Genomic DNA, 16,416 nt, shown 5'->3' on the forward strand with positions numbered 1-16,416 from the left:
ATGTGTATTAGATTCACGTCTCTAATGTTTAACAAGCAGAAAGCAAAGGTTAAAAAAGCTTTTGATGTGTTTCAAAATGATATGATGCTCTAACAAGAACCAAGGTATCCAGAAAGTTTAAAATAGTTTTTTTGATGTATTGGTAATGTGATTTGCAAACTTATGTCACTTATTTTATTTCTAAAAATAAAATGTGAATCTTGATTTAGATTTAAAGGGAAAGTACTCAAAGACCTTTCATGTGTAAGTAAAAAAAATTTTTTTTTACAATATTTTATATAGAAAGTGCTTTGATAAGGAAGTAAAAGAGAAACACTTTTAAAATTCAGACTTAAATGAAGAGAGCTGAGGTTATGGCCACACCAGGGAAATCTCCCTTAACTTGGCCTGGGGAGAACTCAGTAATTAGAGTCAGTGATCTTGACCCTACCTGTTCTCTTTGGATTATTCGGATGATGAAGATACCCTTAACCCCCATCATTAAACACATACATATGCGCATGCGGACACACACACACACACACACACACACACATGTGCCTTGCCTCCCCATTACCACTTGATTGAGTTTATGGTGAAAAGGAATTTAAACTCGATTATATTAAGCATTCATTATTACTGCTGATTATTTCCTAGGTGCCAGGCTTTAGGTGAAATGGTTGACATATGCATTCCTTTACTAATAAGTTTCTGAGACAGGGAATATGACGTCCATTTAGCAGAGGAGAAAACTGAGTCTCAAAGAGATTATGTTGATTGTCCACATTCACCAATTAAAAAGTGGTCAACCCAGGGCTTCCCTGGTGGCGCAGTGGTTGGGAGTCAGCCTGCTGATGCAGGGGACACGGGTTCGTGGCCCGGTCCGGGAAGATCCCACATGCCGCGGAGCGGCTGGGCCCGTGAGCCGTGACCGCTGAGCCTGCACGTCCGGAGCCTGTGCTCCGCAACGGGAGAGGCCGCAACAGTGAGAGGCCCGAGTACCGCAAAAAAAAAAAAAAAAAAAAAAGTGGTCAACCCAGAGATTCAAAAGCAGGATTATCCGTCCTACCAAATGGCACCAACCTGCTGTGTCCTTAGTGGTTAGGAGCCTTCACAGGCAAACAGTTACCAGGCAAGGTTTTTTATGAGCCTCTGCAGTGCAGCCACTGCCCCAACCCACTTGCCTCTTAAATGTCAGTTTGCCCCTGGTGCCCTGAAGGACAGTCTCCAGGAGACCAGCACTCAGGGTTTGTCCTGGAGGCAGGACCATAATGTGTAGAGGCACAGTGCAAACATTCTGGGGCTCTTCTATTAAGAATTTCAAGACAGTGTACCCGATCATTAAACCAAGCGTGGGCCCGCCTCGGCGAAGAGCTCCTGCGACTGCGCAGGTGCGTTCCCACGAAGGGCCTTCGACTGCCGGAAGTGTAGACGGGTTGAATGGATTCTGGGCCAGCTGCCTCTCAAAGTTCCTGGTTGGGGAGTGGAGTGAGGTTTGGGGATGTTCTCTGAGCGTGACTTCTCCCTCTCCCGAGGTCTTCTTCTCTGTGTGGAAACCGACACTCATTCTACCAAGGATTTAGCGTTTCCCAGCATAGACCCAGTTGTACAATATTTAGGAAGGAGGGCACAGTGGGATGGGGAGAGAGTTGACTCCAAAGTCCAGTCAAGATGTTGTCTAGAGCAGTTGTTCTCAAATACTGGTTCACAGACCTGGTCTGGTTCTGATGAAGTTTTCCTCTCTGATGTAAAACAAAAGAAATAAGGACGGCACAGTGAGGTTGTGTGTGTGTGTGTTTGTCTATAAAGCTAAATTTATCCATTATGATGGATACACTTGCATTCTCAGATTATATTTGTCTTATAATTTTGGTGTTAAAATGTTCTCTGTCATAAAGAGATGTTAAAGATACATGGTCGTTGTTTTGGAATCTTCACTAGCTGAATAAAAATTTGGACAGTCTAAGGGCATGATTCCCAGTGTTTTGGGGAAAATTTTACTGGCTTATGAAATACAAGTGCATGGGAACCCATGAAGCAGGAGGTGAAGAAGCACAGGTCAGCATGAGAAGAGCCCTGGGCGGGGAGACACCCCTTAGTCTTACGAGACTCTTCCTTTGGTGGGGCCCTTGTCCTCAGCTCTGCTCTGAGAGACTGGGACCAGATGACCAGCAGTTCCTTCCAGCTGTAGCATTATCTGAGAGCTCTGGCTGCATAATTACTAAATAACAGTGAGGATTTGGATTACAGACCCAATGGGCCTCCTTTATCTGATTCATGGAGAAGCACAAAGCAGACAATTTAAGGAAACCTGAAGCAGAATAACCACCAAAGCAACCCAACAGTTGCTAAATAGACACTGAGACAAGCCCATCATAAAATGTACTATGGTATGTCATAATGGTTGGTATACCAATCAGAAAGTTCTATATTAAGTACCATTGACTTAGTCACATTGTGTTTGCAAAACAAGCAGTGAACATCTGCTTATTAAAAAAAAAAAAATTCCTCCTTCATTCTTTCCTTTATCTTTCGTCCTTTAACAAATTCCTGAGGATACATTTTTCTTGGTCCATCAAGCCCACAGTGTCATTTTGGAAAGGAAGCCTATGAATTATTTTCTTAATGCATTAAAAAATGTGGTAAAGTGATTTGCCAGTTTGGCATAGAACCTCAGTCCCTGCCTTGAATGTAATAGGCATTTAATAAATATTTGATTGATAAATAAATTTTAACAAAAAAGTACTTGCATTCTGATTTTTTATCACATGAAAAACATATCTAGCAACTACTCTCCTTTTTTAAAAAAAGCCAAATTTTCCAAGGGGGTGTCTTGCATAGCTACTGTACAATTTACTTTGTGCTTCTGGAATTGTCAAAACAAACTTAACTGCTCTTAGGAACTCCGATCTGATATCACTGTCAAAATGTTTTACAACGATTTGGCCAAATGTTTGTGGAACAGCTGTGCTACTAGTCTGCCTAAGTCATTTTCCTTCTTTCTTTTTGGCCAATCCTGTGATTCATCATTCTGCTTTTAGAATATTTGCCTATTTTTAAAATCAGTCAAAGAAGGCAGCCACTGTTTAAAAGTAAACACACCACACATCAACTTGGAGCAGCTTTGTAAGCAGCTTTGCAAGCCCTGAAATTTCTGGCTGGCAGGGATGCCAGCTAAACCAGATGGCATCAAGCAGTGAAATACCGGACTGGCTTTCAAACTCAGTCATCTCCTTACATCTGTCTTTGGTTTTCTTGTTTCCAATGCCATTTCCTGCTTGGATTAAATCAACTTTAACAAAACTCTTGCTTTTATTTTGCCTTTCTAAAATATTTATTATATGTTTATTTCTATGCCAATCAATTAGACTTTTATTTTTTCCAACTTGAGGAATCTAATCTTAAGCCTTTACTTATCTGCAAAATTATCAGCTTGGTCCCATATATATGCCTTTACATGGTGTGACTATCAATAATGACAGATTTTTATAATGGGCTTTATTAATTCTGGGTCATACCAGATATTTGCTGTTTACTATAGTAATGCAAATGAAGAACTCTTTTCCTTTTTATTTTAAATTTTTTATAATTAAGCAGGAAGGAGCGTGACTTCATGGGGAACAAGGTGGATTAAGTTCCAGGAAGACTTGAATTCTATTCCTGGCTGTCTTTTAGAATTCTAGAATGTACTATCTGCTCTGTACTTTGTAGAAGTGGTTTCTCCTTCTAAAAAGTGGCTGCTCATCTGTGACTATTAAGGTTGGGGTGCCAAAGTATAATATGTTCCCATTTACCCGTACCAAGTTGTTCCAGCCTTGAACTTAATGAGTGGAAATAATCATGATGTTTGGGTTATTGATATTTTATTGAAGTAAATTGAAATGCACCTTAGACCAAAGTCCATTTGATATACAAACTATAGGTTTTATAATAAAGGCTATCTCCAAAGGGTCAGTAGAAACAAATGATTATTTCTGTCTTTTTAAAAATTTTTTTCTGTTTTTTTGGTGCAATTCTTTGCAAATGATGGGGTGGATTGAAAAAGCCACAGTATTTGGCAGAAGTTGTCACCTCCGAGTAGAAGAAAGCATTCCAAGGGCCAAGGGATTGACTCTCCTTGTTTCCTTGTGAGATGGCACTCCAACCTGCAGCTAGAGTCTTGGGAAGATTTCCCTGTTTCTACTTGCTCTCTGCAGGTACATAGCGTCGGTGAACCTGGGGGCATCCATTGTCTGGCAGGTACAGGAACAAATGGATTCACAGTTGGTGCCCCATTGCCATTGTCTGAAGCCACTCAAGTGGGAGTATTATTACACTACTCTTGACTAAATTATAGCAGAGGCCCTTAAGGTGTTTGGAAGAGGTGAATACTGTCCTTGTTTGAATGATATTTCTGGTGATTATCTTCTGTGCCTTCGAAGAAACGTAGTCTCTTAGAAGCCAGGAGCTCCTCGTGTGTTGTGTTTTATTATGGATAGTACTGTCAGTGAGTAGGGAGAGGATGCTTGCTTCTGCATTGTGTATGGCCCGTATTACTTCTTCTCGTTCAAAGAGAACTTCAACAGTTTTTATAAATAAATTTGTTTATGGTAGTGAGAACATAAAAAGCATGATCTTTCTTTCTTATAATTTAAAATAGATTTGGTATTGAAATTATTCATGTAGCCTGTATTTCATCATAGTCTCATAGTCATACCTGTGGTACCTGTGGTTGTCAACAAGGAGAGGATTGGAAATCTATGGCCAGTGGACCCACAGAGCCAGATACAGAGGTTCCGCTGACAAGAGGGCTGTCCTCTAGTACCAGAGCTAGGTCAGCAGTATGTTCTTTTTTTTTTTTTTTAAACTTCTAAGGACAGTCTTTATTAGTGCTAAAATTACTTAGTTAAACTCCAACCTGAACTGCTACACTTCTATCCTTATCTGTAGAAAATAATGGAATAAACACCGATAGCTACTCACTGCTCTAGATCCCATAACTCTTTAAACTTCCTAGTGAGGGTCAAAATGCTCTACTTCAAGATCATATTATTCTTGAGAAGCACTTTATTCTGACTGTATGCACAGCTTTTCTTCCTTTTCTTTTTTTTTCATTGCAGCATTATTTATTATTACAAAAAATTGGAACTCAATATTCACCAATAGGAAAATGGACAAATACATTCAAATAATAAATGAATGAGTGAGTACTGTATATCAGTTAAATGAACAAACTAAAACTAAGTTTATTTATTTCAATCTCAAACACATAATGTTAATCAAAAAAAAAAGAACAAATTTTAGAAGGGTATCTACAATGTGATTCAATTTATAGTTTAAAATCATCCATGCATAGTAATACTATATTACCTATATAGTTTGTGGGTGTATACATACATAATAAAAATATAAATACATACATATACATGATAACCTCTAAAATCAGGATAGTGGTTACTTCTGGATATGAAGAGGTAGAAGGGGAATAGAGTTGTCTCCACTCACCTTATTTCTTAAGCTAGGTTCTTACCTTTTCTTACCATATGAATTCAATCGGCATGAATTCCATTAGAAATTCTGCAGTAGAAAAACTTTCCTCCTTGCCAAATAATTGAATGGTACAATTCTCATCATCTTTTTAGTCTAAGGAGGTCAGCCTTATGGCTATGGCAAGGATAGCAGAAGTATGTTCTTGAAGAGGTTTGGATAAACTTCTCTCAGGTTTCCTCTGATGCTTCTGTGAACCACCTCTTTTGATCCAGCGACACCTGCCTGTTGCCAGTCAGCCAGATGAAGGCAGCTGAGGACAGAGTTGCGGGCTCTCCCGCATCAGGACAGTGTATGGGCCTCGGGTTGGGATTGCTGCCTGGTGCGTTGGGAAGAAACGCCCTGATCAGGTTACTGCCTGTCACCCACTGTAACCCAGAGGAAGCTCTGGTCAACTGCCTGTCAGTGGTGGTTTGTGGTAAGAGCAGAGGGCAAACCCATCAAAGCTTGCCACGCTTGGAGTCTTTCAGAGCAGAACTAACACTTTTTTTCACTAACACGTTCTTCTGTCCCAGTGAGGTTTTTCTTGTCACCTCATTATTACCTGGTTAAATAAAGCACTTTCCTGAATATCATAATTTTTGGTTTTGGCTAACGTAGGAGTATTGAAAGATAAGCAGTACTTCTTAATTGGAGAACTAGACTGAACATTTGAGGATTCTGATACTTGTTTGCAAAATTTTGGTCAAACCAACTACGCCTTCTGTGCTTCTGTTTGTACCAAAAAATGAGCCAGATTGCCTCTGCATTCTTTCTGTCCCTAACTGATGTATACTGACGGTGCAAGTCCAAAGATGGTAACAGCAAGAAAACTCTCCTGAGAGAAAGGGCTCTAATAGTGAAGAATCACTTTATTTTCATGTTTTAGATGATACACCTCCTGAAGACGCCATTCCTCTGGTCTTTCCAGAATTAGACCAGCAGCTACAGGTAAGGATTTTTCTGCAGTCTTTACTCTTTCCTCCTTAGTTTCACAAAATACAGTGAGTGGAAAAGTGGCCTAATTGAGAAAGATTGACCTGGAGACAGAGTGGGGAACATTTCATGTCATCAAGGTTTGCATTTCTAGGGTTTCAAGGTCATGAAGCCCTCAGGTAATGCCCCTGTCTGTTTATGTGGCTATAGCATGAGAATAGCAAGAACTTAGGGGACTTCCCTAGTGGTACAGTGGTTAAGAATCCGCCTGCCGATGCAGGGGATACGGGTTCAAGCCCTGGTCTAGGAAGATCCCACATGCTGTGGAGCAGCCAAGCCTGTGTGCCACAACTACTGAGCCTGCACTCTAGAGCCCACGAGCCACAACTACTGAACCCATGTGCCACAACTACTGAAGCCTGCACGCCTAGAGCCCACGCTCCGCAACAAGAGAAGCCACCACGAGAAGCCTGCACACTGCAACGAAGAATAGTCCCCGCTCACCACAACTAGAGAGAAAAGCCCTCGTGCAGCAACGAAGACCCAATGCAGCCAATATTTAATTAATTAATTTTTTAAAAAAGAACTTAGGGTGTAAGCTCCTACTTTTAAGGAGTTTTGGAGCCTGGGGACAGGGCTGGTCCCTGCTGTCCTTGGCTATGGATGTTTCTGGCCTATTGTAGTTTTGGCCCATTTTGGATTAGTGATTTAGTGATAAACTACAAGGGACACTTGTCATGTGTGGCAAGACTTCAGAATAATCTTCCTTTCTCTACTCCATGCTCACCCTTTCCCCAGTTCTCTGACAATTTGTAGTAGAATGTAATTATTTTAAGTTAAGCCTTCTGAATACTGTCTGGTTTGACCTATGAGAAAAATATTTTGTATGTGTAGTCTATGGATGACCTATCAAAGATATCTAATTTTAATACACCAGAATTATTTGAAAGAAGATAATTTATGACCCTTTAATTTTCTTTAGGTGATATATGGTGATTCCAGAAAGATGGCTTTAGGAAGAGGCTCTGCTTAAAATACCTGGATACTGGCCTTGGGTCAAATGTTCACTTGAGTACTTCACTTTGCTGTCACATTTAGACCAGTCTAATAGGGGTTTTGAATCCTGTGCACAGATGTTTGCTTAGTCACCACTTTTTTCTCTAAATACTGATTCTGAAAGCCTTTAGGAGGGGTCTGCCACTTCCAGTTCCCAACTGATGTTTCTTCTTGTCTTACACTTGGTAGCATTTCCCATGTGTGGGTGTGCTTGGCGTCCTGAAGTCATTTGAGTTTGGGGCCCCTGGACCAGAACAGCCCTTGACAGAGGTGGGAAGAAACAAGAATGAGCCCTTATGCAACCCAAGATAGAATCTTTTTTTTGGCTCCAGTTCTTGTCTCTGTGCCCAGTGCACTGAATTAAAACCTGGAAGCAACTAGGTTGGGTCTGAAGAGCTGGTGTTTCACTGCTGGGGTGGTCCTCTGAAGATCTATCCAACACAACTCAGGTGTGACCAGACCTCTTGGAGGAGCTCTTGTCTCATCTCTGCGCAGGCCTGGGCATCGTCACAGCCCTCCGACAGAAAGCCTGCCAACAGAGCAATATCAGTAATGTAGAGATTTCTGAAGACTGTTCAGGAGGTTATACTAATGACCTTGCAGCTGTCAAAAGACAGCTCTGTTCTCCTCTAAAATTTCCTCTGCAGCTATCAGCCATCGTATCTCCTTCCTCTCCCATCCCCCATGCAGGGTCTTCAGCCCAGCTCTCTGGTTCCTGCTGTCTAACCATATCCCCCAACCTCTCTTCTTCTCACCATGGAGGACAACTCAGCTGTTCCTCTGCTTTCCGTCTGGTGTGCTTACATGCCGTACAACCTTCCTTGCTTGGGTTCTGTCCTGACTGATGGGCTGTATGTGTGCTGCTCATGGTGTAGTTGGGATTGCAAAATAATAACTATATTTTTTTCCCAGTCACAGTTTTTCCCCTTTATTTTACTGTCACCACAAAGCTATTTTATTATCTTAGGAGTCAGCTGAAAATAAGGAGTTAATGCGTTTTGCAAATAAAAGAGGGAAAGCATGTTTAGATTCATATTCCCCCACCACTATTATGGATCATTAATTCTACTTTCTTGTGCTGACAGTTTTTTTCCTTTGGGAACGTTAATGGTCTTCCCTGGCTCATGGATCATTCTTCCCAGGATTCATGGCACCTCTGGCAATTATCCAGATAATTTTTCTGTTAAAGCATCGCAAGATCCCTTTGAATTTTATAGCTTTAATTCCATTTGACATATATTAGAAATTAAGTCTACTTAATTATTTTAATCTAATGAGACTATTTCATCTTCATTGATCCTTAATGAATTAGTCAGTTGAGAAGCTGATTTCAGACTCAGGGGTTATGATACCCCCAACTTCCCCACCCTAAAATATGGTATTGCTTTGCCTCTTCATGAACAGAGAGGACCTTCCCAGCACTATAACTAAAAGCATTTCAGTAAGGGCTTGTTGTTTTGGTTGAACGATATGATTGAGTTTGTTATAAACATTTACCAGTGGCCAAGCCATTTGGTTAGGGTTGCCTCTGTCTAGGGCTGTTGTCAGTTACCTTTATTCTACACTCCAGGGTGTGAGTAACTAAAATATAAGATGGAGGGGATTGAGAGGGGAAAGATAACACAGAAAGCTACATCTAAAAGCAGACTCTTGTTTCCATGCTTAGCATAAGCATATAAATTTAAGACATTCTGCAGCAGGAAGTCTCTATTGAAAGCAATGAAGATGCTTTATGTATGAAAGGAACAATCCATTCCATGGAGCAGGCTGTCTTTACAGTCAATCCAGTGTGCTTTATATCACATAATAATGACTCTTGGGATTTAACCAACCATCATAATCCTCTACAGAAAAATAAAAGCTAGGTTACAAAGGCATATGAAGTGCCTTGTGGTTGTTACTATTTGCTTGAGGATGAACTGACCCTTACTTATCTCTGCTAGAGCCTTAGAAATGTGCCCAGTGAAAAATAATTGATAACAGCTGATTATTGCTGGCCTTCCTCTCTGAATACCCTCAGATTTAAATCCTACCCATGCATACTGAGTACCGCTAGGCAAGGGGGGTTTCCCCACAAAGGACCTCATTTGATCCCCGCAACAACTGTGTAAGCTATTATGTCTCCACTTTAGGGATGAGAAATATGAGGTCAAAGTTTGGTCTACATAAATTTGCTAATTCAGACTAGATCTCTGATTCTGAATCTAGGTAGCCTTCATTTCTTTACAGCTTTGTTGGAACCTAGGGCATGCTTAAATTATGTTGATAGGTGGAGGGTTTTTGGTTTCTGGCTTGCGAAGTTGCCATAATGTGGTTATAGAACAACCTAGTAAAATCTCTTCTGGCTTCCTGATATCCGTTACACGTTCTTTCATAGTTTATAAAATGCAGCTATAAAGTATCTGTTTGGTAGATACGCTATCACCACTTTGACCCCCCAAGATTTTTCAGTTGCTTTGCCAAGAATGTGGACATGTTTAAGCATGTAATTCGTAGGGCTTCTATTTTCACGGAAGCCAAAAAAAGCCTTGGGCAAGAATAGCAGTGACAAACATTTTTCTCGATGTCTCTATTAATGCAAAATGTTGGGCAAGAGACCTTGGGCTAAGGTAGGTGTTAAAATGAACATCTCTTTATAGGCCTCAGCCCAGGGGCAGGTGGTAGGTTGGTTCTATTTTGTGCGGATTCCTTTCCTGGAATTTGGCTTCTAAATTCTTCATGTCCATTAGGGACAATGTTTGGGTAGAGCTAGTTTAGACCATACAGTCAAAAGAAAGGAGGTTCAATTCTATGTCCATTTGTAAGAATGAATGAAAAATCACTACTTTTCTTTAGGCCTCAGTTTCCTTCTATTTGAAAAAGAGGTAATGATTGACCTTCCTCCCTTTTCTGAAGGATGGCACAATCCTTTAATAGTCACAAGGTCTGGGTCAGAACCAAATTTGTCGTAAAATTTAACCACATTGTAATGTTTTGGAGATTGTGGTTTGACCTATAGATGATCCAAAGCTAAGCTTTGTGGTCTTTGTTGCCTCGGAAAGAAGAATATGTTTTATTTGTAATCAGGTGGAGGACATGCTGATAACTAGATTGTAATAAATCTAATGGAAGTGACAGTGACTGGGGCATAGGCAACTGGCATTAGGCTGGCATGAATTTGGACCTCAGCTCCACACCTACTAGTTTTGTGATTTGGACATGTTATTTACTTTCTGTAAACCTCACTTTTCTGACCTGCAGAGTGGACATAATATCTCACATCGTTGTGTGAATTAAATGTGATAATGAGCAGATCGAGCGTGGTGCTTGGCAAAATAATTGCTCAATTAATGTCAATTTCCTTCCCTAGTGAAATTGTTTATTGAATGAAATATTTAAGCACTAGTATCTTTATATGTGTAAAATGAAATGAGAGAAACATCTCTTTGGATTCTTGGGTTAGGAACAGATATGCTGATGCCCTCTTCGTTAAGCTAAGGTACTTGGAAAACAACACGACTATTTTTTCAAACCAAATTGAACAATAGCTTCAATCCCTCCTAAAGTACTCCCATCTAATCTGAGAAGACAGTAACAGGTGTCTCCGTGGTACACATTGAACTTGCTTTTTTCTCAGACAGAGTTTGGTAAGTCCAGAAACTGATGTCACCTCCACAAATAAACAATTTCGTAGCTTTGGTTGTGTACTATAGTATCTTGTTGTCCAAGCAGTCTCTCCAGAAATTTCCTTTAGGTCTTGCATCAGTGTATCACTCGCTATCTGGGAAACAAAAATGGTAGAAAATGGAGGAGTCTTGGCATTCTAAGATTCTACTGCACTAGTCTTGAACATCCAGAGAAAACACTGAAAAAATGTCTGCCATTTTCTCTCTGAGGCACACGTTGAAAAGTATTTTACAGTCGTTTTTCTGGCTGCTGGGACCACACAGAAAACATATATAGATATCTTGGAGCTTAATTTGATCCCTTTAATTTTTTTTTTTTTTTTTTTTTGAGAAGCCCAGTTCATTAGGATATGCATTGTTAGAAGTGTTTGGGGCGCTCGAGTTCTTGCTCCCTTTAATATTGCCTACATCGATAGAAATGACTTAAATATCCTTCATTCCAACATTATATAATGTATAAGATGTGTAGTATAATTAGTACTAGTGCTGACTTTGACCATAATGTAGATAGTATAGAAATGTCAATTCTTAAAATATTTTTAAAATATTTACAGTTCTTGATAACAGAGTTTTCAAATATTGCAATTAGTCCTGTCTGTGTTTTTCCATTTAGTTTTAGCAAATTATGCTTGTTAATTTGGGGACATTAAAATGCAACATGAATTTAAGCCAGTCACCCCCATTCTGCCCCCAAAATAAAGATAACACTGAGAATCTAGGAATAAATACAAATACAGTCTGCTCAGCAACTGTAGAATATTTAGCTTCCTAAATATATCTTCTGTGTGGGAAGCTGGGAGAGGAAAATTAAATTCTTACATTTTTGAAGTGGATGGGGCCAGTAGTATTTGAAGAAGCCAAGTAGAAAACGGAAACGCTTAAGCTGGCTTTGCCTCTTGCGGAGAGATGCTTGGCTGGGTCTTTTCCCACGGGGCTCCTTCCAGAGGACAGAGTCCATTTCGGGAGGAGCTTGCTATAAACCGGTGGATGGGATGGTGTGGCTCAAGCCTGCATTCTTGGAACAGGAGCCTGTGGTTTCTCTCTTACTTCATCTTGTTAAATTGGTCCAGATGACTGGGGTGGATACCAGAGATAGTAGCAGCTCTCTCACACTGCCATGTAATTTAAAGCCCTTGCAAGCTCCATCCTCAGGCAGTAGCAGGATAAGGGGGGATAGAGGAAAGGGGGTGTGGAGGAAGTGCCTCCTCCTGGGCTCTGACCTCATCCAAACCCCAATCTGTGTCTTGGGAAAATGTGTTTCAATGTTGGCTTGAGACACTCTTAAGGGAAGGTCTTAATTTAACCTTCTTAGAACTGGCTGGGTTGTGAGTAGACCAGATACCATGGCATTGAGTGGACCGGAAAAGTTGTTTCTGTGACCCTACAGAGTTTGTCCCCTAGTGCCTGAAGAATACTTTTACCTTTTCATTTTCACATGAAATATCTTTGGCTTCCTTTTCTTTGAAATTCAGTATTTCATTCTTTAAGCAAGAGCGTGTGATAAATGCATACAAACCATGGGAGGATGTAGGGTAATTGTGGAGAAAATAACAAGGAAACTTTCTCTTCCTGAAGAGAAAAGAAATTCACTATCAACATGGAGTTTATTTATTGCTTTCCCATTCCCAGCACAGGATTATAAGTATGAAAATCTCTTGGATGAAATAGTCAAAATCAAGCAATGAGAACTGAAATAAAAAGTTTTATAGATTAACAAGGATTTACTGTATAGCACAGGGAAATATATTCAATATCTTTAATAACCTATAATGGAAAAGAATCTAAAAAAGAATATATATATATATATATATACAACCAACCAAACCACTTTGCTGTACATATCTGAAACTAATAAAATATTGTAAATCAACTATACTTAAAAAAATTTTTTTTAAACTGTGTTAATTTTTATTCCAAGATATTAATAGCTGTTTTCATCTGGGTTATCACAGGCATTCTTTTACGTTATTATTATTATTTTTAGTGTGAACACATGTTAAATAGTATCTTAAATCCATGTACAGTTGATTAATTCATGGGTGCCAGTGTTTTAAATGTCACATGATGTAAGCCTACTAGTAGTTCCATTTTTAAATTGGAAACCTGATTCTTGTGCTTGAATTTTAGGAATCTATTTCCTCGGGTAAACACTTTATTCAGTGAACCCTGTTGGTCATATATTTTCTCCTGTTTTCAGGGCTTATAAGAAGGTAAGAGAGAGTCACTGTCAGTGAGGTCCTTATGATGCTACACACAAACCCACATTATATCATGAAACAATGAGAGTGTGCTATGTCATGCAGGACAATACATTTCATGACTCTATAGTTCTACTTTTTATATCAGGTAAATTCCTGTTGGGATGAGAACAATATGTGTTTAAAAAATTCTTTGATGAGTTTCCTGAACTGGAGTAAACATCCAATGATGTCAAATGGCTTTCTAAGAACAGTGGGTCCTGCTGACCAGAGGGCACTTTGATTTGTCCAGCAACGTTTGGGTTTAGTGGTACATGGCTCCGAATTATAAAGGGGTGAGAAATTTTAAGTTTCCTGGGGAGAAATTTGGGAAGGAGAGAAAGGTAGGGTGTGAATGAAGTGAGTCTCAGATAGGGAATCCTGGTAGCAATGCTTAGAAGATGGGCTGGGGGCAGCAGAAGGATCTAATGATACTTTTTTATGCATTAAACTTTTTTTTTTATTGTGGTAAGAACACATAACACAAATGTTCTCTTCTTAATTTTAAGTGTACAGTTCAGTAGTGGTAAGTATATGCATATTGGTTTTTTTCTTATTTGTATTGCTGTGCAACCAATCTCCAGAACATTTTCATCTTGTAAAACTGAAACTCTATACCCATTAAATAATAATTCCTCATTTACTCCCCTCCCCTCCACCCCCAGCCCCTGGCAACTAATGAGATAATTTTACAGTGTTGTGGTGTGTTGTGCAATATAACTTCCCTTCTTGCTTAAAAAATAATTAATTTTGTTCTTTAATGCTTTCATACAAATTGGAAGAACATGTATGTACTGCTGCTGAGTTACATGTCAGGCTGGGTATAGACAGAGCTTTTAGGAGCCGGAAACTGAAGTGACACCTGGCATCCTTTTACTCCCTGAAACACTGAACACTAAGTATTTTTGGCTTTTTAAAAAATTGACACTACTTCTTAATTGTGGGCAATCTTGAAAATATTTTGACATATAGCATGATCTTCCTGCTGAGAACGTATGAGGATACTGAATATATCCTGAAATACTCTATATCCTAATGTCCCCTTCGCATGATCATGTTACCTGTACATAAAAACATCTTCAAATTTCCCGCAATTAAATAGTGCCAATGAAAAAAGAAGTCATGAAAACATTTCCCCCTTAGTAAAAAGCATTGCAGGTTGGCAAGCCAAGGGGGAAAAGAGGACTCTCTCTTCTTAAGAAAATTATTAGCTGTAATTTTTCAGTTTTTCTTTTAAATTAAAGCAGCAAATGGTATTTCTCCCTTTCCATGGCTGCTCTCATCTGTATCCTCTTAGGCATGCAAACACAGACTCCTAAAATCTTCCGGCTGTCACATAGGTAACTATGCTGAATTCGTGGTTCAGGTACCTCCATGTGGCAAGTTATGGGCTGAACTGGGTGTAGTTTATGAGTGTTCATGAGGACAGGAAATAGGATACATTGAGTCTTGGGGCTTACCAGTATGCAAGTCCTTTAACAGGGCACAGATGGTTTAATAGCAGCTTGGTGAGGGTGCCCAGAGTAAATTGCTTTCATTCCCCTTACTATTATACCTGGTCATTTGCCAGTGTAACAGGTGAAAATTGATGAGGGGGTGGTGATTTCTAGGATTGGAGGACCCAGGAGTTCTGAATGCCTTTGGCAATGCCTTTATCTCCTGCGGTGAGTTGTACTGTAATACTCCCGGGCACTACTTTTTAATTTATTTCACTATAGAAAGAGGTAATGGCTCCAACAGGCTGAGTTTATGCTGTGAATATGTTCATGGGGCAGTAGGGAAAGATGCTACGTAATATAATTATTAGATGAATTTCCATGGATTAGAACACAACAGATGTTCCACATAAAGGTTAATTTCATCCAAGTCTATTTCAAATTTTATTTCCTTTAGAAGATCTCTACTCAGAGGCTTCATGATAAATAGGAAGGGTCATCTTACTTATCAATCAGATTTTATAGAATTTTGTAGAACTTTCTAGAATTTCTTTTGCATCCTGGGTGAGGTCACTAAATATGACACCCAAAGAAATCTGTGTCCTGGAAGAATATATAGTGAGAGGAGCAAGTAGTAAGAAATTCATTAGTATAAATTAATTAATATAAAATTAGTGAGACTATGACCTAGTCAGACACATAGTTTACATATAAAGACTATTGTGAAGAGAGGATTAGACAGAAGAGCCTATTTAACAATTAAGTCATATTTCTCAGATATTATATAACATTTTTCTATAAATAATTGAAAAAGGTGATTAAAACACTCTTTAAAAGACTATTAGCTAGTATTTCTCCAAGTAATGCTTTTAATAATGTGCCACTATAGAGCAGAAACTAACACACCATTGTAAAGCAATTATACTCCAATAAAGATGTTTTTTTTTGCGGTACGGGGGCCTCTCACTGTTGTGGCCTCTCCCATTGCGGAGCACAGGCTCCGGACGCGCAGGCTCAGCGGCCATGGCTCACGGGGGCAGCCGCTCCGCGGCATGTGGGATCTTCCCGGACCGGGGCACGAACCCGTGTCCCCTGCATCGGCAGGCGGAGTCTCAACCACTGCGCCACCAGGGAAGCCCCAATAAAGATGTTTTAAAAAAAGAAATAATGTGCCACTAATTAGAGCTAAGGATTACAAACTCAGGGAAAGCTAGTTCTTTAAAAATAATTTCTGGAAAGAAGATTTTCAACATGTTTCGGTTAGAAAGGCTTGAATGCTGGCCTCTGTTTCCCTCATGGATGGGAGAGAAGCAAAGACAGGAAGCCTTGTTCTCTTTGGCCACACGCTTTATAAGCATCGTTTTATTTGGGGTTTGGTCTTTCATATGCTCTGTTAATTCTTGCAAGCATTATTTCCAGGCCAGCATCATTTTTTCAGTTTGGATTCCTTTCTTTTTTTTAAAAATAATTTTTATTGGAGTATAGTTGATTTACAATGTTTTGTTAGTTTCAGGTGTCCAGAAAAGTGAATCAGTTATACATATACAAATATATCCACTCTTTTTTAGATTCTTTTCCCATATAGGTCATTACAGAGTATTG

At 39.5% G+C, this 16,416-nt stretch overlaps 1 protein-coding gene across 2 annotated transcripts in view; it reads left to right on the plus strand.

Moving 5' to 3' along the window:
* The window catches only part of MAP3K7CL (MAP3K7 C-terminal like), a 40,194-nt gene that overhangs the window by 9,643 nt on the left and 14,135 nt on the right, over positions 1 to 16,416 (plus strand). For both annotated transcript variants that reach the window (XM_032631677.1, XM_032631678.1), the window contains one exon: positions 6,374 to 6,435. In XM_032631677.1, coding sequence (XP_032487568.1) covers positions 6,374 to 6,435 — 62 coding nt within the window. The remainder of the gene's footprint in view (positions 1 to 6,373; positions 6,436 to 16,416) is intronic.

The sequence above is a fragment of the Phocoena sinus genome, chromosome 4, assembly GCF_008692025.1.
Source record: "Phocoena sinus isolate mPhoSin1 chromosome 4, mPhoSin1.pri, whole genome shotgun sequence".
Taxonomy (NCBI): domain Eukaryota; kingdom Metazoa; phylum Chordata; class Mammalia; order Artiodactyla; family Phocoenidae; genus Phocoena; species Phocoena sinus.